At 48.8% G+C, this 27,313-nt stretch overlaps 6 protein-coding genes across 7 annotated transcripts; 3 read left to right on the forward strand and 3 right to left on the reverse strand.

Annotated features, from left to right (window-relative positions):
* Nucleotides 1-231: 231 nt before the first annotated feature.
* Nucleotides 232-1,557, forward strand: LOC122617455 (zinc finger protein 346). The gene is made up of 2 exons (XM_043793318.1): nt 232-255; nt 321-1,557. Exon 2 carries the CDS (start codon nt 353-355, stop codon nt 1,442-1,444), a length of 1,092 nt encoding a protein of 363 aa, XP_043649253.1. The 5' UTR covers nt 232-255; nt 321-352; the 3' UTR covers nt 1,445-1,557.
* A 252-nt stretch (nt 1,558-1,809) lies between these two features.
* On the forward strand, nt 1,810-2,337 carry LOC122615797 (RING-box protein 1B). The gene has a single exon (XM_043790917.1). The coding sequence runs from the start codon at nt 1,969-1,971 to the stop codon at nt 2,335-2,337; it is 369 nt and encodes a 122-aa protein (XP_043646852.1). The 5' UTR covers nt 1,810-1,968.
* Nucleotides 2,338-2,442: 105 nt separating this feature from the next.
* LOC122615796 (cell division cycle 5-like protein) lies at nt 2,443-5,186 on the reverse strand. Its single transcript, XM_043790916.1, has 4 exons — nt 5,028-5,186; nt 4,695-4,960; nt 3,191-4,635; nt 2,443-3,131 (listed from the first exon to the last, which is right to left on the reverse strand). The coding sequence occupies exons 1-4, from the start codon at nt 5,070-5,072 to the stop codon at nt 2,443-2,445; spliced, it is 2,445 nt and encodes an 814-aa protein (XP_043646851.1). The 5' UTR covers nt 5,073-5,186.
* Nucleotides 5,187-5,459: 273 nt separating this feature from the next.
* LOC122615565 lies at nt 5,460-9,566 on the forward strand. Its single transcript, XM_043790541.1, has 4 exons — nt 5,460-5,657; nt 5,711-6,305; nt 6,391-8,867; nt 8,931-9,566. The coding sequence occupies exons 1-4, from the start codon at nt 5,616-5,618 to the stop codon at nt 9,210-9,212; spliced, it is 3,396 nt and encodes a 1,131-aa protein (XP_043646476.1). The 5' UTR covers nt 5,460-5,615; the 3' UTR covers nt 9,213-9,566.
* A 25-nt stretch (nt 9,567-9,591) lies between these two features.
* LOC122615566 lies at nt 9,592-10,363 on the reverse strand. Its single transcript, XM_043790542.1, has one exon. It carries the CDS (start codon nt 10,257-10,259, stop codon nt 9,765-9,767), a length of 495 nt encoding a protein of 164 aa, XP_043646477.1. The 5' UTR covers nt 10,260-10,363; the 3' UTR covers nt 9,592-9,764.
* Nucleotides 10,364-10,446: 83 nt separating this feature from the next.
* On the reverse strand, nt 10,447-21,367 carry LOC122615855 (protein trachealess). Of its 2 annotated transcripts, none has more exons than XM_043791009.1 (9): nt 20,526-21,367; nt 17,766-18,001; nt 15,372-15,439; nt 14,857-15,148; nt 14,538-14,659; nt 13,357-13,550; nt 13,187-13,293; nt 12,910-13,057; nt 10,447-12,845 (listed from the first exon to the last, which is right to left on the reverse strand). In XM_043791009.1, the coding sequence occupies exons 1-9, from the start codon at nt 20,768-20,770 to the stop codon at nt 11,486-11,488; spliced, it is 2,772 nt and encodes a 923-aa protein (XP_043646944.1). In that variant the 5' UTR covers nt 20,771-21,367; the 3' UTR covers nt 10,447-11,485. The 2 variants fall into 2 exon arrangements, with proteins under 2 accessions (XP_043646944.1, XP_043646943.1); XM_043791008.1 differs by having other exon boundaries at nt 14,839-15,148.
* Between the last annotated feature and the right edge of the window lie 5,946 nt (nt 21,368-27,313).

The following is a 27,313-nucleotide window of genomic DNA, read 5'->3' on the forward strand; positions in this document are numbered from 1 at the left end:
TTCTGTGTTGATACAAGCAGTTTTTTTCGTACATAATTCGAATTATCATCTTAGCCAAAGACGGCGCCAAAACCCGACTTGGCCTAGAGATGTTATATTTGAAAGCTATAAGATATCGTTTGATGTTAACTCGTAAGAAAAAGTATTATTTTGTGGAAAATAGGAGGGCACACATGTAATTACTTAGCGAATTACAATTATTTGGTGACGTACGAAATAGCATAGCAAACATTCAACGATTAATATTACAATAACGTAAGATATGTGTTTGAAGGTTGGGAGCTTTTGACGCATGCGTCTGATCTCTGGTCCATCTCTAGCTTTGCATTGGCTTATAGATTTTAGTCGGGACATGAGTTCCCCCGGGTTCCTCAGTGGCTTCCACATTCCGCACCTGGCACCGGGAGAGACTCTCAGTATTGGAGTGGATAGAGCCACGAACGAATCTTCGGCAGCGCCGGAAACTTCCACCAGTAACAGGCTGGTGGCACCTGGTAAACGAACGGGCAACCCAGATACTGACTCCACCAGGCCCCACATGAAACGGAAGGCTAAGTGCATGGAGCAGGATTCATTGCAGGCTGATGGCGAATTGGTCCTGTTTCCCGGACGCGACGAGAGCTATCCGGATGAGCTGAACCGGCTGATTGAACCACTGAACTGTCAGCTGTGCAAGGTGCAGGTGACCTCTAGGAAGTGCGCCCGGGATCACTACGAATCGAAGGCCCACGACCGACACATCAGCGCCTGGCTGGCCAAGAACTACACGGAGGTGGGTCTGCAGGCGCCTCCAGTGAAGCGACTGGCCAAGCAAGGACCCACCGGTCCAAACGCCTTTCACTGCGACCTGTGCCACCTGGACCTCACCTCCTCGATGCACGCCCGCCAGCACTACTTGGGTCGGAAGCACAAGCGTGTGGAACAGGGCATCTCGAAGCCCTACGGAGCCAGGCACTACGATGCATCCGGCAGTAAGTCCGCGGCGGAGGGAGTGTCTACGTCGGCTGGTCGTCACGGAATAGGGAGTCTGTTACTCAAGACGGAGAGTTCAACCAAAGATGCCCCAACGGAGGAGATGCTATCGGAGAACAGCCCGATCAAGTCGGACGATAATGAGCGCACCTGCAACCTGTGCAAAATAGTAGTCACCTCTGCTCCCCAAATGCAGGTCCACTTGGCTGGAGCCAGACACCAAAAGAACTTGAGGACTGTTGGCCAGGATCAGAATCAGTCGGTAGATGTCCGTCTTTCAGAGGCGCCGCTCCCCGTAGCAGAGAAATTAGATGCCGACCAACTGGCCTTGTATCGCACTCCAATGGGTCAGTACTACTGCCAGCCCTGCAACATGATGATGAACCATGTGACCACCTTGCAACAGCACTTCATTGGCAAGAAGCACCTGAAGAGGGTAAAAAACCTTCCGCAAACTGAGAAGAGCACGTAAAGAATTTATTTGATGTACCCCAAGCCATGACTTCCAATTAGTAGTGTCATTGATTAACTATCTTGAGCTAGTAACTTCCTTAATAACAATGACATATGTAAAGTGGAGTCAACTCGTCCTTTTGTTGTTCAACAATAAACGTTTTTTATACCCTTTACTCGTAGAGTAAAAAGGGAATACTACATTTGTGGAAAATGATGTAAGAAGTAGAATGGAGGTATAAGGGTACCTGATAGTCGAGGATCTTCTAAATTTGATTAATTTACCGATGATAAGCTTTCATGACCCCCATTTAATATCATAACAAGTTTGTTCCTGTATTTTTTATTTTTATAAACATTTTCTGCGCATATTTAATATTTTTAATTTATTCGCCGATGTGATTTGGTAGTTAAATCTTTAGTCGTCACTCTTTTTAATATATGTCACGTTAGAAACATATGGAATCTACACTAGATCAAATCAAATTCGAATACGAAACGACAATCTTATTTTGAAAAAGAAAAATTCAGTAATTTCACACCATGGCCGAGGAGATGGAGGTTGAGGAGACGGAGGACTTCCACGACATGGACTTCAATGACGAAGAGCCATCCTGTAGTGGAGCAGCTGGCCAAGCCAGGACGGAGCGCTTTGTGGTGAAGAAGTGGGTGGCGCACGCCATGTGGGGATGGGATGTAGCGGTGGACAACTGTGCCATCTGCCGTAACCACATCATGAACCTGTGCATCGAGTGCCAGGCGGACCCGAATGCAAACCAGGACGAGTGCACTGTGGCTTGGGGCGAGTGCAACCACGCTTTCCACTACCACTGCATCGCGCGCTGGCTGAAGACGCGCCTCGTCTGCCCGCTGGACAACAAGGAGTGGGTGTACCAGAAGTACGGCCACTAGCGAGGGATATGGACATGGATCGGGGCAGGGGGCGGTGACATCTGTGTACTGGCATGTGTTGAATGTAATTTAAATTAGAGTTGACTTGGGTTCCCACGAAAAGGATTACGCTTCCTGGTCGGGCAGGAGCTGCTGGGCCGTGGGCCTAACGCCAGTTATTTGTTCGATTTGTGAGTAGAGCGAATCGCGCTCTTCTACTAAACTAGCGTACTTCTGTTGCAGCTCCTTCTCGCGATCCATCTGGCGACGCACGTCCTCTTGCAGCGATTCCAGGCGCCGCGGCACAGCGATGGCCTCCTGTTCGCCCAAGAAGCGGAATGTCGAGAGTGAAACCGAGTTCTGCTCTATCTGGCCGTACGTGTCCTGGAGCTGCTTAATCAGCACCTGTGCGCGCGCCTGGTAGCCGCCGGTGAGAATCTTCAACTTCTTCTCGATCTTGCCGCAGCGCTTGGCTTCCTTAGCCATGTGGCGGCGGTTTGTCTCCAGCCGCTTCTCGGCAGACTCTAAGCGATCCTTCTTGCTGGCCAGATTGGCGCGTGTGTAGCGATGTTGGGAGGGCAGGTAAAGTACCTGGCCGAGGCACTCTTGCCACACCTGGGCATAAACGTCCAGGGGCAGTTCGCCATGCGCCATGCGCTCCTTCACCACCTCCATTTCCTCGGTGAGCATTTGCCTGGCCTTGGCCAGCTCTTGCTGCGAGATGTCCTCGTAGGGATTGGCCTTAAAGTAGCTTTGTAGCTGTTCCAGCTTGTGCTGCGACTGACCCGGCACGGGATCCTTCACCGAGTCGTACACTGCGGGAAAAAATAACATTAATTACTGGGGTTGAAATGGAAACTTTAGGTTTACTCACGCTGCATGGTGATCATTTCATGTTTAATCAGCTCTTCGGCCTGCTGCTGTTCCGTAAGGTTCTGTTTCTCGGACTGCGGTCGCAGAATCTTGGTGTTCACCTCAGTGGGTCGCGGGAGACTACGCTGAATAACCTGGGAGCGCTTCTCTAGTTCCCGCTTTCGCCGCGCCTCTTGTTCTGCCAGTATCCTGGCGTCGACATCCGCTTGATCTTCGACGGCGGGCTCTGACCTGGTTTCGACGCCTTCGCTTTCCTCCTGCTCGGGCACCACGATCTCGTAGTCATTCCGCGGAGCGGGCAGTGTGGATAAACCGTCACGCAGCGTGGACTTTAGTTGCTTCTGGTAGTTTTTGTAATGGGCTGGGGTCTCGGTGACGCCCATACTCTCCTCAGGATTGATGCTTAGCTTGTCCCTTACGTAGGCAGGTGTGTTGACGGCACCCGTAGCTCCTCCAGCTCCCTTAACTGGAACTAGGGCGCCGGAGGAGGGCGTTAGGAATCCTCCGGGCGTAGCTGCACCGCCTTCGCGCTGGGTTCTAAACGGCGTTGCAATCACGGTGTTGGGCGTGGCGATGGAGGCCGCCTTGGGCAGCACGCCAGAGAAGTCCGACTCGTGCAGCGGAGTGTTTAGGCCGCCTTTGAGCGGCGTCTCTGTGTGGGTGAGGGCCATCATGTTTTGGGCCTCCTGCATGATGCGATCGGTGTACGGAGCCGGAGTTCGTGGAGTGGCTGCCACCTGGGGTGTGATAGAGTAGTCGGCTAGCAAAGCATCCGTCGTCTCTATGCCGCTCTCGCCGGCAATTTCCTTCGCCATCTCACTGGCTCGTCCCAGCTTGACCACCTGCTGCAGCTCCATGTCGGAGATCTGCGGCGTGGGCAGCACCAGTTTGGAGCGCTTCCGCTCGGGCTCCACGTTTTGCAGCATGGCGGTGGGCACTTCGTTCTCCTTGCGCTGCTTCAGCTTCTGCTTGTCCCGCTTGCGTTCGCGTTCCTCCTTCTCTGAGCGGAGTTCTCCATCTAGGTCCTGCTGCCGCATCTTGTTGAAGTCGGGTTCATTCTTCTGTAAATGCTCCTCGGACGTGTCGTAGAATCCGAGGGCAGGACGCTTTTCGAAGGGAATCTCGGCGTTGTAGTCGATTCCCTTGATTCGCTTGCGATTTCCGCTGCCAATGCCGGCGGCACGGAGCTCGCGACGCTTCTGGAGAGTGGCCAGGCGGCGGGCTTCCTCCAGTTGCTTCTCGCGAGCCTTGCGCTTGGCCTTCTTGCCCTGCGTGTTGGCCAAGCGGGCGCGAGCCTCGGACAGCATTTCCAGCTCGTCCTCGTCCATGTCCTTGGGATCGGGTCGCGCCGGCTTGGTCTCCGGATTGGGGTCGATCTCTCCGGGCTTCAGCTTGCGTGGATCGTCCATGGTGTCCTCGCCATCCTCTTTGCGTTGGGCCTGGTCTCTGTGCGGCAGGAAAGCGATTAGGAATGTTCTACTTGGTATTTTGCGCTTTGGACTTACAGCAAGTATTCGTAGCGCTCCAGGCACTGGGCTGCCGTCCGTCCGATGATCGGGGCTATGGTGCGCCACTGCGTCGGCATCAGCTTGGCCAAGTGGAGCAGCTTCTCGTCCTCCTCGCGGGACCACTCGGTCTTCTTGATGCTGGGATCCAGCCACTCGTACCACCTGGCCTTGCACTGCTTGGCGGACTTCCTGTGCAGCAGGGAGGCAATACGACTCCACTGGTTCTTGCCATATTTCATGACCGCAGCTTTGAGGATTTCATCCTGCGAAAATCAAACCGGTAGCCCATTTAAGCCATGTGATTAACAGACATACTATTGGGATAATTACCTCCGTGTTGCGCCACACGCCCCCCTTGATCATTATTCGCGGCATTTTGGGGCTTTATGTTCACTCTTCCCGCGGATATAATGGATTTTTAAAATTTTCACTCGAGTCCACGAAACTCCGCTACTTTTCTTGCAGTAGCCGCTAGAGATGGTTACTCTTCGATAACAGCGATAACTACAGCACGTTTTGGTATATTTCTATGGTAGTTTACTCTAGTTCAACGCTCGTTAAATTATGATAGCTTAGTTAAAAAAATAAATAGTTTTATTTTTAGAAAGCTCTTTGTATACCGGCCGATTTTATTTCGGTTTTAAAAGTCCGCAATTTAAATTTGTGGATTTGATTAAGGCTCCTACACACGTCAAAACATACGGCGGTAGTGTGGCCGAATATGGGTGTGGAAACAGTGCTGCCACACTTTGCACAGCAACAGCTGTTCGCTATCAGTTTTTTTGTGACCAAAAGTTTTTATCTGCGTAATGTAAATTGTGATGCGGAATTAAAAGGCTTGTGCCCAGAAAGCGGAAGACCGGTAACCGGAATCCGGCACCTGGAATCGACTGGACCAAGGACGGCCAAGGACCCACGATGAACGATGCGACCTATCCGGGATATTACGGCGGCAACCAGGTGAGCATCCAGCGACTACCTCTGGCCAGAAAAACACGCCGTGTGTCTTCCAGCTGCATTTGCTCCCGCTGTCGCATCCGCATCCTTCACATCCGCACCAGGACCTGTCGCTTTCCACGCCGGTACACTCCTTGGAGCAGGACTCCAACTTTTGCGGATTCTTCGACGACGAGCTGGTCATCGGATCGGGATCCGGAATCAACTCCGCGTCTGCTGCAAATGCCATCGCTTCCGGAACTGCATTGTGGCTGCCCGATGGCGGGAACCGATCACCTCCCGAGGTGTCGGTGGAATCCCAGCCCAATCAGGGTATTCCCTTTGTCCAGATCCACACCACCGACTTGCAGCAACCGGAGAAGAGCTACCGCAATGCCTTCCGCCGGCGCACGGCGGAGATCAAGTCGGAGGAACTGATCAAGTCGGAACTTGCGGAAGCGGCGGCCAAGGATCGTCTGAATGCCACGCCAACGCCACCAACTCGGAATTCCAGCTGCGCCAGCGTGGAGGGCAAGGCAATGGTTCAGGAAGGCCCGCCTCTTATCCTGCGCTGTCCCAATTGTCCATTCTTAAGCCTCTGCCAGGTGCGCCTCCAACAGCATCTTAACCAGGGCAACTGCTATATGGAGCAGCACAGGAAACAGTGTCCAGGTGAGGCACAGTGCGCCTTCAATAAGCGTGCTCTGCTCGGATGTCTTATCCCATTCGCATTCACTTTTCACGTGTTCCTTGACAGGCTGCTCAAACATCTTCTACTCCAGCGATGCGCTCAGCTTGCACCTCAGCTTGGACCATCAAATGGAGGACAATGAGACTCTCACTCTGGTGAGCGGAAAAGTCACGGAAGCACAGACCAAGAAGCAGACACAGATGTCGCAGAGCCAAACCCGACCCAAGAGTCGCATCTTTATAAAGAGCGTGGACTGCCTGAGGGAGCCTCTCCCGGATTTCTCGCCCCTAATGCCGGATAGCGGGTCCACCGCTAACATTCTAGATCTGCTCGAAGGTGTGGCGGTGGGTGCATCGCCGACCGAACAGACTATGCCACCAGCACCTGCAGCGAATTTACCCGCTCCGCCGCCAAAGCCCAGCCAGAAGATCTCCATCAAGAGCGTGGACGTGCTCAGGGAGCCCGCCTTGCTGCCGTTCGACTTCCAGCTGCAGAATCATTCGCTCATCACGGACAACAGTCTCCTTGAAGTTCCTGATGTGGGCGGGGAGCCGGAGAAGCCGCGTCAGCCGAAGATTTATATCCGCAATGTGGACATCCTCAAGGAACCGATGGTTCTGCCATCTGCTCTGCCCGGCCTGGGATTCAATAGCAGCATGCCGTCGACAACAGACCCCGGACAAAGTGTACTACCTGTAGGAGGAGCGGACGGTGATGTCTTCCAGGCGGAGACACTACTCACGCCCACGTGCCAGCTCCCAGGATTCGAGCCCAGTCTCGCCCCGCTGGCACAGATGTGTAACGATGCATTTCCGTTTGATTCTGTGCTGAATGGCAATGGAGCGGCTGCCTCCAATCTGGAAAACACGCGTTTTAGTGCCTTGGACCTAGATTTTGGCGTGGATTTTGTTTCGGAAGAGGCAACTCCGCCGCCACCTCTCAATGATCCACTGACCATAATGGAACCACAACCTGTCCAGCTGGAGCACTACTTGCCGCCAACGGCTCCCATCACCACCAAGCAAAAGATTTTCATCAAAAACGTGGACATATTGAAGGCACCGCAGAGGGGCACCTTGCACCTGCGCACTGTGGACGAACTGAACCTGATGAACCGCACCGAGGTGGAGCACTTAATCGTGCCCAATCTGGAACCGATGGCAATGACCATGATGGAGCTTCCGCCCGTGCAGCAGCAGCCTATGGAAATGAACTCACAGCTCAAGGGACCACCGCAAACGCTTGGCGAATTCCAGCCATCTATTAGCGGTAGTTGGCCCAGCGAGGATGGCTATGACCTAGCTGAGGATCTGGAGTGCTGGCCCTGGATGGAAGATGCTGTACCAGAAGCTGGAATCGGTCTGCCTACACCCAGTGAAGTGGCTGATGCTCCGCCACTTGATGGTTTGTCTCACACTGCAGAGGATCTGCTGGTTAAGGATTTCGCGCAGTTGTACGCCGCACCGCCGGAGGACACACAAAACGCAGAAGAAGCAACTGCAGCCGGGGGACGAGGGCCAGTGCCACCTCTAGTACCGGTAACAGCTTCGGGAGGGACGACCTCTGTAGCTCAAAGTGCGCCCTTGGGTAGTTTGCCGGTTCCGCCGCTGGTTCCCTTGGCAGCCGAGATGACTCCTGCAACCGAAAAGCCTGCCCGCATCTATGTGGCCAATAATCTCCTTCCCACCGCCGTGGATCCACCGCTGCTTGGAGGCGGCACCTCGGTCAGGGGCCGTCCCTACGGAGCCAAGCACTCTGGAGGAGCAGCTGCCAAAAGGAAACCCTCTCAGGGACCCAATCAAGTGCCAGAGGGAGGCAAGTGCGTGGTGGAGGGGTGTATGTTCCGCTTTAAATCGCCCGCAACTTTGGAGTATCACGGCAGATGCCACAATGGATCCCTCAGCTCAAACCAACCCATGGTGTGTCCGGAATGCAAGTCCAGCAACTTCAGCAATTGGAACTGTCTGCATACGCACCTCTGGCGGACCCACCAGATCGACATGGAGCTGTACTCCTGCCAGCTGTGCAGCTTTAAGACGCCCATCTATTCGCGTCTCGTGAACACCCACGCTAAGATCCACTCGGAGGAGCGAAACTATAAGTGCGAGCAGTGCGGGAAGGGATTCAAGAACACCAAGCAACTGAAGAACCACCGTCGCTTGCATCGCACGCAGGGATTGGGCATGGGAAAGCAGTCGAATGAGCAGATTTTCGCCGGACCAGAAGCCAATCCCGTCGTAATGCATCGCTGCGAGGATTGCGGCGCCGCCTTCAAGCAGAAAAAAACCCTGAGGGAGCACCTATGCAAAGAGCGAAACGAACAACTGGAGTGTCCCGAGTGCCAGCGCCGTTTCGGTTCCAAGAGCAGTCTGAGACTGCATCTACGGAGCCATCAGGACCAGAAGCGCTTCCGCTGCGACACCTGCGATCACGAGACCAGCGATCACAACGCCTTTCGGCGCCACCTAGCCACGCACAAGGAGAGGAAACGCTACTCCTGCCCGCACTGCGACTTCCGAGCCATCCAGAGCACCGCCTTTCGGGTTCGATAGATTTGTGTTAGTAATTACTGCAGTTTCTAATAGATTTGTGCTCTCGTTGAACAGATACACCTTCAGAAGCGCCATCCTGAACAGGAGCTGTCCACAATCATTTACAAGTGCGACCAGTGCAACTTCACCAGCATCAATCAGGGCCTGCTGCAGGTTCACCAGGCCAAGCATGAAGCCGGAAATGCCAATCAAACTGTAGCTCCATCCCAGGGTGATGTCCCAGTGGCGAAACAATCACAGATCAAGGTGGAGAGCAACTTGGTGCTCGCTCATTCCAGTACAAAAGTGGCTACGGAGGTGGTCAAAAATCAGGAGAATATCCTGCAGGCTTCCTAGGGACGAGTTCCTCCCTTCTGTACATATTTTAGAAGATAGGTTGCGCGAGAACAAAGTGCCGCTTAGTTTTTATCGAGTTTTATACCAAAATTGTACCAATGTTATTAGTCCTAAGAACGCAGGAAGTAACTTCAAATTGGGAAGGATGATGGTTTTGATGGATTGGATCTTTTGAAGACCCAATCCCTTGGAGATTTTGTGCTTTCCTTGAAGTGAAATCCTGGACTTCGGAATTCTCCGAAGATAACTCTTTTGACTTTTTCGTTTTTCTATTCCTGTATATGTTTGCCCTAGAATTAAGAATCCGTTTTTGTACATAAGTATGTATATAAAGGTTAATTGGTAAAGGCTTTATTAATTGAACTCCAGTTTCATTCCCTTAGTGTGTATATAGCAGCTTAAAACAGAAATACATTTACAAATCTCAAACCAACATTTTGTAAAGCACAGCATGTTCACAGTTTATGATTGCATTGATCAAACTACTGTAATTCGGTTAGAATAATCTAACGTATGTTTTCAAAGGGAAACGATTTTTTGAAAGATTGTATATCATAGCATTAACGGCAGTCGGATGTGGGAGATGCTTGTTGTTATCCCGTCGGTCATCAAATGGTAAACGACGTTCCAGTGGAGCATCTGCTCCAGAGCCAAGCCAAAAATGCCGCAGTAGAAGCACAGGGCGTAGACCAAGCTCTTTTGGCGTCTCCCGCTCGCCACGTTGAAGATCTCCTTGAGCTGCAGCATCACGTTTATCAGGAACTGAATGCAGCACAGAAGCATCCAGGGAAGCATTGCCAGGAAAATCTTCATCGAATTCCGCTTTCGCCATCCCGCCGAGGTCACCTGGTGGGGCATCAATGCCATGGCGGTTAGGACAAGTGAAACGCTTGCGTAGAACAAAATTCCCAAATAGCCAGCTTTCGTAGGGTGCTGGTCACTTTCGTTCACGACCACGTCCAACTCCAGCGTGACCAAAGGAGCCGCCATGATTGCAGTCAGTAGCGCCGTTCCGTAGAGCAGCTGCTTCACGATTTCGATACCCATCTGGCGAGTATGGGATTAAGGATTGGTTTAAATTCGGAGTCCGATGGAAGAGGACGAAATTTGGTAGGTGGTCCGTATCGTTGGGAAGTTGTTTTGAAGTTCTTTCTTCAGCCTACTTTGGAACTTTTTCCTTAAATCCATGATTAAAAGACATCGAAACTGCCATATTCAATATTTTAAGCCTTTAATGGGAGAAACTTTCTTTGCGTTTATACAAAATTTAATTACACTTTTTTGCTTTTGTTGCCTTGGCATTTTTGTTTGTTGTATTTTTAACTAGATTTAATTAGATGGTTTCATTAAATATACAATAGGGAGAAACGGAAATAGACAAACGTTAGCTGAACTCTTAGAGGTAATAATCGAGTCGACTTGCCGGTGATCGAATCGACATCAATATCCTAGAGCGAGTGTTGTTTAAAGGTAATCCTAACGCTAAAGGAGGAAGCATTTGATATGTTGTAAAAATGTTTAAATATATATTAATGTGTACATATCATACTGAGCTTATCTTATATATGTATGTATGCGTGTTTATGTGTTGGTAAAATTACAATTGATTTAAATAATTAATAACAATTGGTTGGGCGGGGGTTTAGTTTAAGCCGTGTTTCCGTTTTGATTCGCTCTCTATTTAGCGCATTTTTGTTCGGTTTCCTATTCCTTGGCACTCTATGCAAGTCTTACTTTATCATTAACTTTAATTACGATTAGCCTTACAATTTGTTAGTTCTCGATTTAATTCATTGCGTCTTGAGTATTTTTCCTATAATTTCATTGGGTCTCAGAGTGTGTCTCATAATTTACATACTTAAGAATTATTTAACAACATTGAATGTTTTCTTTAACGCTTTAGTTTGGCCTAAGTCTAGTCTAACTTTTACGGATTGCTGACAGGGATCTGGAGGAGAACATTAGCTTCCCCTTGATGTCTTTTAAGAAAACCGATAAGGTTCTCAAATTATGATGTCATAAAAATCTTCCAGAGGTTTTCCATACATCCCTCAGTGCCCTAGGACATGGTCCCTCTATCCCGGATTACCCTTTCTGGCGCTGAAAAACATCCTGGCCACCTTGCCCAGCGCACCCACAAAGTCCCATCGTTCGCCCGCCTGGTTTGCACTGGATCCCGCAGATCCGTCCTGATGATGGTGGTGGTGGTGGTGGTGGGGGTGGGGGTACTGGTCCTGGCAGGATGGTGGGACCTGCGCCTGGTCGTCTATCACCTAGGAGGGCGTGGAGTACCAGCCGCTGGCCGGGCTGCCCTTGTGGTACAGGTGGAAGCTCGAATGCGGAGCGAAGTACTGCGGCTGGTCGAGATTACTGTAGGTAACTCCGCCCTCGGTGGTTGTGGTGCCCGAAGGATGCATTGTGGCTGTATAGGATGCCTGCGGCTTCAGAGGCAGCGCGGCGGGCACGCCGTCTCCGGAGGAAGTGCCATATTGACCTCGGAGTGGATCGGGGGCATAGTCGTAGCCTCCGTTGGAGGCCAGCACAGGAGCCGCCTTACCCGGCTGATTCGAGTCCCTGGGAGACACTGAACTGGGCGGGGTCATGGCGTTGTGATAGTCAATGGAGCTGTGGTAGCCCCCGTAGGTGGACACCAGATTAGTGAAGGCATCAGCGGACGTCTTCTGGCCAACGGGGTGTCCACCGGAGGCGGCGGAGTGCAGCTGCAGGTATTGGTTCTCGTAGGACGACTCACTGCCCGGCGGCGTGGGCAGCGGACCTGTTTGCTGGTCGCCGTAGAAAACTCCGGGTCCCACTCCAGTTGGTGTTTGCCTGGCCGTCGCCCGGATCACGCTCTCCCGGTTGGCGTATAACTGCCGGAGAAGGGCGGTAGCTGGCATGGGCGCCGGTGGCTGTTGGTAGGGCGTGCCTATCCATTGAATGGTGCTGCTCTTCTCGTTGGGATCCAGCTGCTGTTGCTGCTGCTGCTGCTTGAGCAGAGAGTCGGCACTGAAGTCCGTATTGGGCGGGGCCACCGATACCACCGCCGCTGGCGAGGGCAGATGCTTGGACATGGCCTGCTCCAGGTCCTTGACCGCGGAATCCGCTGCCGACGAGGGCTGCTCATCCACAATCGAGGGCAAGCGGCTGCGTGGCTGGTGATCGCGCTGCTCCATGGTCGGTAGCTTGGGCAGAGGCTGCTCGGGGATTACCTGCTCCTGACCTTGGTCCTCCGCGTGCTGCGACGCCTTGGTTTTGCGCTTTCGCTTGGTGGATTGCACTGGCGGAGTGGCTGCTGGCACTGGCGTGGCCACCGTGGTGGGCAGCACTCCCGAATCGATTTCCACGCCCAGCGGAGTGGGGCTGTCCTTGATCATGGTGAGGCTGTTCAGGGAACTTCCGTGCGAGGCGGCTGCATTGCGTCCCCTGCCGCGATGGGAATGACCCTCGGAATCGGTTTTCGGTGAGTTGAGCTTCATGTCTCCGGCACTCAGGTGCGAGTTGCCCTCGCCACTGGCATCTCCTCCTGGCGACCCGCTGCTCTTGTCGTTGCCCAGTCCCTCCTCGTGCTTTATGCTATCCGGACTGGGTTCCAGTTGGCAGCAGTCCAGGATCATGTTCTCGTTCTCCCGGTTGCTGAGGGTGGAAGAGGGTTTTAGTTAGTCGTTCTACTTTCGGCAGTTCTTGTCCTACAACTTACCTGATCACATAGTTCACGCAAATGATGTTCTGCTCATCCGCGTTCTTTGTGCTGCAGACGACGGTGGCGCAGGTCTGGAGCCAGGTGAAGCCTCCACTCTTGTTCATCAGTCGGTAGTAACCGGTCAGCACCTGACCCTTCTCGATCACTGAAGGAAGGGATGAGAAGGCTTGTTATTCGGGGACTTGATACTTGTATATATATAACCTTATGTTACATTTCAAATGTACTTATTTAGTTTTCTTTCATTACTTGCAGGAATGTGATGGGTACTTACAGTCTGAGTGGCTCTTGCGCAGGCGATTGGCATCCTCGGCGTGACACAGTGAGTACAAGCTCTTGTTGACCAGGTCCTCCGGGGAGTAGTCGAGCAGATCGGATACCCTGGGTTGGAAAATGGTTCCATTAGCTTTGAACCGATAAATGGGGTGGGGCAGTGCAGTTTACCTTGGTTCGCAGTGGGCTACTCGCAGGTCAAAGTTCACCCGGGTGACGAACATGTCGCATTCCAGCCGGATCTCGTGCACCGATGGCGGAGGCAGTGCGATGGCCAGGGCAACCATTCCGAGGAGCGGAGGCTGCGATTTGCGACTGTGGGAGAATGTGTACTGGGGACGCAGCTTGCACAGCAACAGAACCACCTGCAAAGGTTCCAAGTGAAGCCATAACCTGGTTAGTTGATGCTATTTCCGGAGCAAATGCTCCACTCAAGTGCTTAAGAACTGTGTATTTGATGATGTTGGAAGAAAACCATAAACTAGATTCCAGCTTTTAAGGGACTCCTAAATATAACATAGTATCGGTAATGGAGGTGTTTTCTGTATTGATGTGAGCCTCCTTAAAAAGTATGGTTTGGAAATCTTCTGTTCAAATGCCTGAATCTTATTATAAACTTATTGTTAATGATATATTATTCTGAGTAATATCGTTAAGTTCATGATTTACAAAACTGAAGAATGGTGTGCAGCATGTGGTGATTTCTCCGATGGATGATTGAAGCAGCTCCGCACTAGTTATTCGATACTGATCAATCTAAAATCAGTCAGTGGCTTTGCCTTTGTTTTTTCTCTTTAGCAAACACAAAAATTATGGCCGAAATAGTAGGAAATTAAGAAATTAAAAAGCGAATTCCTCAGTAAAGAATTTTGAGTAGGTTTTTGATTTTGCCTTGCATTTTAGCATACAAACGTACTGATTTCAATTGATACGTACCGAATAGTTTGAGCCCGGATTCTTAACGTTTTTAGCATTGTTACTAGCATTGTTACCGTTGTTGCAATTGCTCGTTGCATCGCTGGCCTGTAGATAAGCAGTGGATGGGATGGTAATACGTAATACAAAATGCGGTATTGCAGGTTACACAACACAACCGAAAACTTTTTCTGTGGGTTAGTCTTACTGTTACTCGGAAGTCTTACATTAGAAATAACTCCTAGGGCCAACGAAAAAATTAATCAAAACCAAAAAACAAAACATATAATTCACAATGCATAATCCCAAAACTATTCGGTTAGAAATGTGACTACAAGAGGGAACACAAACAAAAAGAGCAATACACAACATAAGGGAAATCAAAGGAAGGATAGTTTCTCTCAAGGATAGCAGCAAAAAGGAGTGTGGAAACTCACCCGATAGCCTGAGGATTTGAAGTGACAGCCGCGCTTAGTCAGCGTGGACTTCATCCGAACACAGAAGCTCCGATCGTATCCCTTGTAGCCGCTGGTCGAAGCTTGGGTCATGGAGGCCGCAACTGTGGGAGTAAAGAGGTTTTGGGATTAAATTGGGTATTCATTTGTGCCGAGATCTTCATCAGCAGCCCCTTTCATTTCTTAGTATGTCATTGCAATCGACGCACATGCATTCGGATCCCACCCCGCACCAGGGATTCATTCCCCCACCTGGTCCTTCGACAACTCGGACTTGACTCACCGTCGGGATTGTTCGTACCGTGTGTGCCGCTTCCATCGTCGGAGGCTCCGGAAGTGGGTGAGGCCATGCCACCTCCCGCTCCGCCGCCTCCCCCGCCGCTGCTCGAGCTCCCACCGCCTCCGCCGCCGCCGCTTGTGAGGCTCAGGCCCAGCTGCTCGGCGATCTCCGAGTGATCCGCCTGGTGGATGTAGTCAAAGATGCTGCTGCCCGTCATCTCCACCTGCGACAGCCCCAAATAGATGGACACCGTCTCGGAAATGTACAGGAAGCGTCCGTCTGCTGCCACTGCCAAGGCGAAACCATCCAGTGACTGCAGAAAATGAAGTTAAAATGGGAAATATAGTAGTTATAAGTATTAAGTGAGAGGAGATTAAAACGAACAATAAGAAATTGTGGCATTTATTTTGATGGTCTTTAAGTCGAAAGGCCATGTTTTTTTCGGTGTAAATTTAATCATATGCACAAGATGGCTGCGGGCTATCGCGCTCCCCCTCTACGGGCCTACTGCCGTCTCTTTCGCTACCATATCTTACCTGCAATATGTGGGTGCCCTGATGTTGCTCGAACAAATCAACAGCGGGGCTGCGACGAATGGCGGCACCTGCGGAGAAAGAATAGGGGAAGTGGAGTGTCAGTGGCTGGAAAGTATGCAAATGCGTGCCTTAGGATCTAATATTGATAATTCAAGAAATACGTTAATAGTTCGTGGGCGCTTAGAGTTGAGGGTTCAATAGATCATTTGGAAAGCGGTTCCAAAAAAATCTTAATAAATAATCATAACTAGTAATATAATGCCAAGGCGGCTCGCATGAGTTTCGGGAGTCCCTGAGTTATTGTCCTGGCTCTTGAGCCAACTCATAAATGATGCACCCTTGCCCCTCAGAATAGACAAGAACAACAACCGCAGGGCATCATAAATATGGGTGGCCATTCAATATTTTCTCAGCTGAGGCCCTGCAAAGCTTATTTATTTAATTCAATTATAGAATTTTACGATTATGGGCGACCGACCGACCGGCCGACCGACCGGCCAAGTCATAATTCGCACAAGTGCAAATCGCCCTTTATTCCTGCCCCTCAAATCCCCAGCGATTTCGAGTACTGGACGCGCTAAGTTGGCAAACAGTTTCCGCTTCCGCTCGGACATGGCCATATGTGGCTGAAGGCATGCCTTAATGACCTTCGAGCACCACCCACCCGAGAACCAAGAACACCGCCCTGCCCCGCCCCCCGAAAATATTCCCTCTGCCATTTTTTGCGGCTGTGGGTCAAATTGAAGTGCTTTTTATTGCCCCGCAGCTTGTTGCTCCTCATCCTCCCAGCAGCACATAGTATACAGCTCCTTCTCCGGGTTTTCTACGACTTTCTGGGTTTAGTTTCGCATAATAATCCAATTGAATGGATGAAGGCGTTACGGCCACTCCACAGCCTTCCATACATAACGCCCCATTGATTTTGGATTATTTTTTAGTGCCTTGACTACCTTTTTGGCTTCTCGATGGCCCTCGCCTTTTGGCTCTGCTTTTGCCACTCTGCCACTTTGCCACTTTGCCAGTTGTCTTGGCACACAGAAGAAACACAATTCAACCATATGAAATGATGGTTTAATTTATGTCATTGAATAGAAATTGCCCTGCTGTGCTATTTATAAGCAAAAGAGATTGAAATTAAAGTTGGCGGTAATACATATGATCTGATTTTACAAGAGAACTATAATTTATAGCTTTGTTTGAAACATTTTTTAATCAATATGTAAAACCCCTAACTTTTTCTGTGAGTGCACTCGACCGTTGCCAGTTGGCAGCTTTTGAATACTGTCTGAGCTGAGACCTGGCAAAGAAGTCGTGGGCTGTCGTCGTCGTCGTCGTGGAATGCCTTTTTCACTTGACGTGACAATGCATTGTCAACGTCGCCGGAGCATGACGTGGCTTGGGGAATGGCTGAGGAATGGCTTGGTGGATAGATATGGATGGATACAGCCAGGTAGATATAGTGGCTTGCAACTGCCGACAATAACTCTGCTGCTCAGGAATTGAGAACTGCCCCTCGAGTGTAACTGCTTTCAATGTTAAGCTTTAATGCGAGGCTAAGTGTCGACTGACTCGGCAACTCGAAGGGAGTGTGTTCAGTAAATAAAGACAAGTAGCACACTAGGATGTTGAGAGTATGTATGTAAAAGATCTTAGGCAGAAGTTTAAAATGGTTTTTAACATTGGAATTATTATTATTAAACTCGGCTCGATCACTTTCAGTATCTATTTGTGACCAATCGCAGAGAAATTTCCGCTGGCTCATTTGCATTTGACGCAAGACTTCCGCCATATTGTCGGCCATTTGCGATCGGAATTGGCCAGAAAGAGATGGAGGAAGCGGCAATTAAAACCGAAAGCAGGAAACTCATTTGCCTACATTTCGTGAGGAGCGGGCAGCATTGTTTGCCTTAAGTGAAATCAAATCTGTTCGTTTTTTGCCGGGTTGTCGGTTGTCTATGACTGAAATTATGCTCGTAGGCACCTTAAAAATACGTCTTGCTACGAGCTTGGCACGAAATAAAGCAAATGTATTCGTTGGCTTTGTCAACTGTATTTTGGATTTCGTTTTGGGCTTTTGCCGGATTTGCATAAAATATCGTTATTAGGCGCAATTTATTTTTATTTGCTGCGCATGCGCGACCATTTTGGTCTCCATTTCGCGGGAAAAGGGGTAAGGGGTGAGCGGCGTGTGTCATTGTGACAGTTTGTGGAATTTCAGAAGGCCCCATTAAAGTGATTGATTGGCTTCCAATGGCTTCGATATGGAAATCACTGTTCTTGAAACTTTGCTGAATCATTGGCTGAGATATGGAGAACCAAGTGCTCTAAGAACAGTCTTGCGTCTTGAAGATTATCTTCGTGGCTTATTTATAGATATAATATAGTGCTACTTACTTTTAAGCTTACTGCTGCTGGAGGCCTCCCGAGTCCATGGCGGATCGCCGTGTCCGGAGAAGTCTCTCAGCTTCAGGTAGCTGATGGTCAGTCTTATGATGGAAGCCTTGTCCAGCTGACTGGTGATGGCTGCCGGCAGGGGGAGCATCTTGGCCAGCTCGTAGAACTCGTAGTTCTCCTTTCCGCGCCGCGATCTCGCCGCGTCCCGCGACTTCTCCTTGCGCAGCTCCAGAATGCTGCAAAGTCAACGAAAAAGGTGCATCCGTGAGATATTTGCTCAATAGTAAAGGAAAACGCAAATCAATCAGTAAACATAAGTAGACACTGACGAACGACTAGAGGATCGGTCCACAAGACGGCTCTGCACACCTTTCGCACCTGTCAGCACCGTGTTTTCGGCCATTTGTTTGGCCAACCCATGGCTTTGTGATGGAATGGTGTCAGGCCAAACTAATTGCCCGACATTTGTCAGTCTTTCAGCGGCAAAAGGTTTGGGTTTGGGTTTGTAACTTCGAATAGGACAATAGTTTGCCAGACAGTTTGTCCCAGGATAAATGGCAGCCCATTTGTCGCAAGATTTCCCAAAGCCCCAGTGTTTAGGAGTTTTCCCAGCGAGTCTTCGAGGCATTCTTGATATTTTCATTATTATTTCCCCGCACAGCTTCGAATCTCTGTGAAAACGCCGCCTCCAAAGATCCCATCTCAGTTTTCTTACTTCCCCTAAATGCAACTTTTCATTCACTAAACTTGCAGTCGACTCTCTATAAAGACTGCCGCCGTTTCTCGTTCGGTGCTTGTGGATACGGATCTGCTCAACCTTCTGCGGTTCCGCTATCTGCAGGCGGCCATCTCTCTGAGCATCTTCGTCAGAAAACTTGGCTACAGGCCTTCATAATTTAAGTTTGTTGACAACTGATTTGTTGTTGCTCTTAATGTTGGCAGTGCTGTTTTGACCTGCAGTGAAATCATTGTGCGCTACACAGCTTGAGCTGAGCATACCACCTCACTAAGGGCACTTCGGATATTAACAATCACAAGTTTTCACATTGTAAAACATTTACTATGGGTTTTATTATTGCAATGGACATAAATTGTTGAATTGTGTCGTTAAACAGTCTTCCCATGTAAAAGATAATTCTTTTGCAGTTTTTCTCGGATTGCGATTACATAATGACGAACGAAGGACTTTCCCGCTGAGTCCTGACCATATCTCAAGGAAATTCTTACAAAGGCACACAGGACTGATAAAGCAATAACGGTACCCTGGGCCATTTATACCTTCACAAAGGCCCCGGGCCACACTTCTTATCCTGTATCCTTTATCCTTCTGTTTTGTTGTGTTGTTCGAGCCCAGGAATAAAGAAAGGTAGACAACGAAACTGGATGACTTTCCCCACCCTTTCTGACCGCAGTAAGCGGCTTACACTCTTCGGATCCCTTAATTCCCGCATTAAGTCGCTAATCGAATCGCATCTGAACTCTATAAAAATATTTGCACAGCTAGGTCAATCAAGTGAGAAAATGTGCTCTAAAGGATTATTGCGTAGATTGAGATTACAAACTTTCACATAGTCAGATTGAAAGAAATTCTGAGAAAGATCACATGTCCAATAAAGTAACATTTTTGAAGAAACTCACACTCAAGCAACTGCTCGATTTGCCAATTTTTGCTAATGACAGGCGATTTTTTCGCCTGTTAGTGCGAATTTGCGCGAAATTAAAATACAGACCGCACATCATTTGTCAAGGAAACACCTCCGGATGCCGACTGCACATCATCACCCCTCGGTGGCTCATTTGAATGGCATTTCGATATTGACGAGGCCAAGATTAATGTTTTTTCTGGCCCAAAATTGAATTTTCATCCGCTCTGGGAGGCGAAAATTGTTTCGGGTTCAGTTGCTGTTCCCCTCGTATGGGTTTTTTGAACCAGACGATTTTATAAGGAAATCATTTACGGCATGTACCGCAGGTACTGACATCTCACTAAACGTAATTTCAACACAACTAATTAAAATCGTTGTTGTTGATGTGCGCTGTCCGTTTTTCTTGGATGCCTAAGTTCAAAACAAAAAGCAAGTGGCTGAGGGGAAAACTGGCTTGGCCCGTGGCAAACTGACAGTCTGGGTTTCTTTTTAATTATCAAAAATATTTTTATGGCCAAGACGACGACGCTTTCGGCTGAGATACGAATCTCCAAGTCGGTGCCGAAGACGGGACTCCGAGATTCAGATTCGGGCTTAAGCCAAAGCCGACGTTGGCCTGTGAGGCTTGAGAGCCAGAAGCCGCGCGCGGCTCAAATAAAGCTACAAAAAACGAAGCTTCAAGCCCGTGATGAGCGCATTAAAATAAATTTAAGAGCCCTCAAAATGTTCGGTGTTGGGGCAAGGTTTTCAGTTTGGGCTCGCACGGATTTGCGAGTGACCTACGGGGGGTTGGGATGATACACAGATATAGTTAATATTCTCTTGCGTTTTTAGAAATCCTAATCCTAATTTGAACTTATTGCTATACATTTATTTTATTTTAGTTCCTATCGACATACCGAACTTTACTTATTTTTAATGAAAAGAAAATCAACTTTCCAGACAACTTTGTCAATTGCCAGTATATACACATGCCATATTTTGAAACTGAAGAATAATTATTTCAAAGTGTCCTAAGTTTCCAACACATAGGGCATAATTGTCGGTGTTCCTTTCTTGTTTTTATTGGAAAACTTGAATTTCCTTTGAAGTTAGACTACTATAGACTACTAACCCGGGCTCGAGGGGCTGTTGCTGGGCGTGCATTCCGGCTCCGGGCGGCTGCTGGTGTCCGCCCATTTTGTTGTAGGGCGGCATTGCGCAGAGATCCTGCGTGGGCACCATCCAGCTGTGGGTGAAGGGCACCGCTGGCATGCCCAGGGATCCCATGGTGGCCATGTGGCTCCCGGGGTGTCCGGGTGTGGGCTGCCTCTGGTATCCGGCGTAGTCCATGGCCACGGCTGCCTGGTATGGCAACATAGCTATGCTCGGGGCTTGACCTTTCTCTCTTATTGGAAGCCTGAGGATCTCAGGAAGTTTTCAACTACTTTCTAGCACTCTATCACTTGTTATTGCACTTGGCTTGGGGCACGGATTCGAGGGGGCGTGGCATTCGTTTTGAAGGCCGCATCCTTTTGTTTGCCGCGTCACACAAACGTAATCACACACGCACGTGTGGTACGTGTCCTTAGTTATCCTGCTATCCTGCGAGCGATGCACGGGTCACGCACTATGGATCGGGATCGGCAAACTAGCCGTCAATCGATTGGCATTCAAATGAGGCGCGTTCGCGTCCAGTTAATTTATCTCCGGCACTTGGCACGTCTCCGGGTTACTGGTTACGGGTTACGGTCTACGTTCTGCAGAATGAGACCTGCCAATTACGGACACGCACTGCCTTCGCCGCCAAAGGGGGTGAGCGAAAGAGATGGCCCTACGGATGTACGGATATACGGACACACTTGCACGGCCGGGCTGCGTACGTGAAACTGCAGCTGATGACGCTGACAACGGAATACGGAATACGCTGTAGGGAGTACGCCTACGGTGTGTTGTGAGCACGAGTACGGAGTACGGAGCACGGAGTACGGTATGCGGTACGTCCGTCGCTGACGACGAGTACGTGCAGAATAATCCAGAGTCACGTTCACGTCACCGAACAAAACCAAAGCAGGGCAAAAAGGCAGAGAGAGAAGCCCAACAACAATCAGTCGGCGGCAGAGCGCGCGCCAGAGCGAGAGAGGGCTAGCCAGCGAGCGAGAGGGCACACCCGAAATTTGGGGGTGACTCTCTAAGCAAAAAACGAAGCAACGGCGCCAAGTGGCAGCGGGTATTAGGGTGACTCCTAAATAAGGATAACTGCTATTTTGCACTTTTTGGTGCACCTTCTACTGAGATTGTACTGTTTCAAGAAATTACTACTAAATATGTTTCCATTATTGAATATTCTAAAGTTATCAATTTAAGGAGCATTTTAATGGGCTCGTCCTAATAAGTTTACTTACTCATATAAGCCTTTTTTAAATTTAAAACACTTACTTTATTGAGCTTTCTACAAATAGTGGGGGCTCAACATCGAAATTGAGCCACCCTAATGCTCCTGGGTGTGTTTGTGTGTGCGGGTGCCTTTGTTGCTGTGTGGGTGAGCAGCACCTGACCGCCGGCAGAGTCATGTGCGAGCAGCGCCAGTAGCATTTTAAGCAGCCTCACGCTCTCCGCACACACACACACTCCTTCGGCGCACATACACGAACACACTCACACACACAGGGGGCGGGTGTGTGTGCGTGCAAATGGGCGGGACGTGACGCGGCGTCGAATCGGAATCGACATAGTGCGCATACCAAATGAGCCGCATCCGTGACGGCAGAGCGAGCGGGACAGCGAGAGCGGCCAGAGAGAGATGGCTGGATGTACGTGCCTGTTGGCAAACGGGTTTGGCCTAACGCCATCTCGCTCACACACACGTACGTAGCCCATCGCGCTGCGTTTATGTACTTCGCACAGCTAGAGAGAGTGGGGGAGAAAGAGAGAGAGAGCGCGAGCTTTTGTTTGGCGCTGCAGCACGCGCAGCAATTAGTTTACTTCTTTACACATTTGGGAATTCACGGGCCTCTCGCTCGCACTCACGCGCTGCGTGGGTGTTGTTGCTGGCTCGCCTTTTTATGTGTGTTTGTGTATGTGACCGAAATGCCAATGGTAAGCTGAGAAGCTGAAGCCTATAGATGGAGGGATATATCCTGCGGAATGAACGCGAACCCTTGAACTATGGGCCCCCACAATATAGTGTTTGATTGGGGGCGGGGCGGGGGCGCACAGGTAGTCCGGGGAGGGGTGATTTGTTATTCCGAGCTCGCACAGACAGAAGCTGTCTCTTTTATGTGCCTATTTGTACAGTACTCCCCCACCACGCCCACACCACGCCCTATAAGGACTCCGCACAAGAAGGCAACATCCTCTTAATTTCCACGGAAGGAAGGTTGCCTCGTCAAGGTGGGGGTCACCATTTGGCTGGCTGCTTTGAAAACTAACCGAGAAGCGGATACAACCTTGATTGAAACATATAAAAAGAATTGTTCTAGTACATGGTATTTCATTTGTATGAATTCGAATTGTGACTTCATAAACAGGCTCAAATTACAACGAATTCTAATAAGATCTAGCTCCTTAAATCATATGTTTTTAATGCTTTTTCTACTTCCTTGCCTTAAATGTCGAACCAAAGTCCAGTAAGCAAGGTGTCATCAGCATAAGAATGTAACCAATATTAGTTACCGGCATTAGCTTGCTTGAATCACTTGCGGATTCATCACTAGTATTTAAAAGCCAAAGTCCGTTCCTTGGCCTTAACCACAGGCAATTTTTTAGGCCCCATTGAGACCATCGAGCGCCCCCCAACCCCCCGGAGTAGTATAAACATTACGTAAGCGTAACGTAACTGGAACATGTGTAGAAACCGAAACGTGATCGATTTCTGGGGAGAGAGTGAGTGAGATGGCGAGGAGACAAGTTGGCGTAGCGAATTCTCCCACAATTACGGCGGCGGCAATTGTGAATTTTAAAAAGGAAACGTGCCAAGTGTTTGGGTCAGGCGCCAGGGGGTTAGGGGTGTCCAGGTTCAGGTCCAGGCCGGGAGAAGAAGAAGAGGTGGCCCAGAGTAGACAATGAATGAGGAACTCGAATTCAGCGCTCGCCATAAAAATCGAACGTGGAAAGCGTTCGCGCTTCCGGAATGAACGGCAGGATGTGGGGCTTGAGGGGGTTAAGGGGCCAACGGGCCTGTGGTCATGTCCACGTCCACGTCCACATTCACGTTCACGTCCAGACACCGGGCAGACATCGTGGCCATCATCATCTTCGTGGTCATCATCATGGTGAGGCATTGAAATTGTCCGGGGGCAAGTGGAAGAAGCCTCCTTTTGTAGGTCGGAAATCGGCAGTGCGTGCACACTGCGCAAAAAATGACTGCGTAAATCATTGATTTTAGATCATAGTTAATCATGCGGACTGTAACCACTGTTTTGAATGCTCAACAAAGCATATCTTTTACTTAATAGATAACATTTTCTGTAGCCTACCGAGAGACAATTCTTTGTGCAACTTTGCGTTACTAACTTAATGGTTTTTTCTTCGGATATTTCTTGACTTACACTATGTCCTATTCTAGTACAAAAGCTTAAACATTGCGATCCGAATTCTCAGAACGTGCTCAATAAGTTCGATTTTTTCCGAGTGCGTGGATTGTGTGTGGATGGTGAGTGGACGGCGTGTGGCATCAGTCGCCCGAGGACAATGGCCACGGACGTGCAACGATGCGTGTGGTGGCGCCTCAACCGCTCAACCCCTCATCCCCTAAGCACCGTGCCCCACGCCGCCATTACCACCCCCTCGCCAATTTGAGGTGCGTGTGCGTGTTGCGGGCGTCGATGGAACATGGACATGAATTTTCATTTCGGTTTCAGTTGCGTTTTCTGCTTTGGTTTTTCGAAAACACTTGTATTCCAGTCAGGAGCTAAAACTCGCTTTTATGAATGAAAGAGTGCGATGGCCAGCGGGGCAGAACTAAGGCTCAAGTGTCTGGCGCACGTCTGGCCTGCTCTCCCACACATCACGTGCCAGGAACTCTACGGTAACAACCTACATCTAATACTTTTAATTGGCTGAGCTTAAAATCACGATTTAAGTTTTTGTGTGAAAAAGTTTAACCTGTTTGTGGAACTCACAATTAAGGGATCATAATGACTGCTAACTTAAGGCTAGCAAAAACTAAACAGAAATCGCAAATAGAAGGATGAAATGTGTTAAAAGTAAGAGATGCCAATTCGGTGGATTCTCGATAAGCGCAAAGGAGACGGCAAGAATAGTTGGTGAGCTGTTGCATCCATCACGTTTACTCGGACACACGAGGCGTCCATTTCAAATAGGAACGTGATGGCCAAAGGCAATCCACATTCACATCCAAAGAAATACAATAATGCAAAAATGAGCAACACAAAATCGAGAACCAGAGAACCGTACCATTCAACGGCGCCTGGAAAACAATCGATGAGCAAGTGATCGAGGCGATAAGATAAGCGAGAAATGAGTGAGAAAGGAGCCAGAAAGGAAGCAATAAACTAACCGCGATCGCTGATCTGTCACCATTTCTCCTTCAGGAGGCAGGCCAAGCCCACATAAAACTGACGCGAGGTGATAAAATAGCTGGACGAGATGATTTCCAGAAGAATCATTTCTACACCCGGAGGAATTACCTAATTTGTTATTGGTGAGTGGTTACATCATGTGATACAAAAAAAATGGTGCATTAGTATTAGATAGGCATTTAAATTTGTTAAAAAGAAATTTCTATACTTGTTAGTACAAACACATATAATATTTGAAATATTTAAATCGACTAAATAATTGGTTATTAGCGAACACATCACAGTCCAATTTTTACCAATGTTTTTAGTCACTGCATAGTAGCCGGAGAAATGCCTTATCTCGTTGTCAGATCTAAAGAGATTTCTGTGTGCCCTAACTGTTTCTCGATTGTGTAACACAACAGAGAGCGAAACATAACGAAAGCAGTGACAAAAAAAACAATAAGCGCAGTTTATAACTCAAAACCACAGGAGAGACCAACAATTAAGCAATAAAACATCAGCAAGAGAGGGAGAGAGGGAGGAAGGGAGAGAGAGGTTGAGAGTGAGGGTGAGGGTCGCAGTCCATGAAATCGGAGTAGTGCAGTTCGGGAGCGTGATCCTTATCGTGATTGTGCGTGCTTCCGATGAAATGTTCTCCTGAGATCTCCGTGCTTCTTCTTCAAATGGAGCTTGGGCCATTACTTTTTCGGTCCAAAATGAGGGACTGCAGTTGTTTGGATGCCATTTCTTACTTTCTTTTTTTTTTTGTGAAGTTCTGTTGCTGAAATCGCCGAGTTGAATTGATCGAGTTTAGATAATGGTAAGTTCTTTTCATGAATTGTTTCAATTGATTCCATGTCTGAGCATTTCCATTGATTGATCAATTTTCAGTCGATTATTGACAGTTCGTGAAATGTAAAAGTAGCTCGATAGTCGATAAAATAGCAATCACAACAAAAGTACCCCCTCTCTTCTTTCCTCTTAACGCGTTCAACGTTTCTCGTTCACTTTTCTGGTACTTTGCTAAATATTTCGCATGTCTGCGAACAGTAAGAGAAGTCGCGGCGACACAAAATGATCAGTTGTGCTCGGAATTAATAATTAATATTCTTGCACCTTGCAATATCCAATGCCATTCACTATATCAGATCAGAAAAAAGTAAATATAAAAAAAAACTACAGTTGGCAGTGCATGACCGTGAAAGAGCGAAGAGTTGAACAAAGAAAATGGAATCGAAGGAGCTTTACCTATAGTATATACATATGTATGTACATATAATATTGCTGAATTTCGACACCTTATTGGGTACTTAAATTGGCGATTTATAACAACTGGAATATACAGAGGAATATTATAGTAATAGTTCTGTCTTTGTGTATTTTCAGTGCTCCCTATCTTGATTGAATGGAATTGGACCAAATAGCCAACTAAAAGTGGAATCTGTGATGATGAAAAACAATTGGTGAGTGGTTTTTCCTTAACTTAGACATAAAGACCCTTGTGTCCCTTGGTCCAATACGCCCCGAATACCCTCTGAAGATGAGTCCTCCAATCCCCGGCTTTCTGCTCGCGAGCTGGAAGCGTGTTCGGGAGCCAAAGTGCATTCTTCGCGTGGCTGGAGGTTGGTTAAGACCGGGGGAGGGGGCTGGAAGACTGACTGGAAGAGTGGCTGGAAGACGGAGCTGAAGAGAGAGGAATTCGCTACGGGCTTTTCATGTGCTTCACTTTGGTTTTGTGCCTTGTGTTTTTGTCAGCTTGTCATTTGCGTTGTTCAATTAATTGCAGAAATCAATTTGAGCAATGCAACTTTACCTCATTGCTGCATTGTTGTGGCCGAGTGTTGTTATCGTTGTGCTTTCAAGTTGATCGATTCATTGGAAACGGATTGGGGAACGAATTGGGACTCGGCCACTGCTGGGTTACTGCTAATTGCTACAAGGCTCGATCCCAGAGTGCAGAGTCCTCCTCAGGCCCGGGTCTGAGAACTAGAAACTTGTCTAGAACTCCTCCGATCGCTTCCCCATGCTTCCCTGCTCTTCTAGGGGCTTTCTGCCTCAGATCTTCCGGCAGACCAAGAAAAAGAGTGTGACAACGCGCGACAGCCCCGAGATAAATCCAATTAGTCCGATATTTGTACTTTTTATGTGAGAATTCCCATTAAAAATGTAAAATGTCATAACAAAACGAGAACAAGACAACAAGTCAGAGCGGAGCAGACAGCGCACATCAAGTGGAATCTCGTCCGGATCGAGCCGAACTATCTGTACACTAGATTAGGCCAGGGGAACTAGGTTGGGTATAGGCTGTGCCTTGTGGAGAGCTGGGATATTCGAGATAAGTCATGGATACAGTGCTAAAAACGCCCACTTTCGTTAGTATATAGTAATATTTAGAATA

This window comes from Drosophila teissieri, chromosome 3L, assembly GCF_016746235.2.
Source record: "Drosophila teissieri strain GT53w chromosome 3L, Prin_Dtei_1.1, whole genome shotgun sequence".
In the NCBI taxonomy this organism is placed as follows: Eukaryota; Metazoa; Arthropoda; class Insecta; order Diptera; family Drosophilidae; genus Drosophila; species Drosophila teissieri.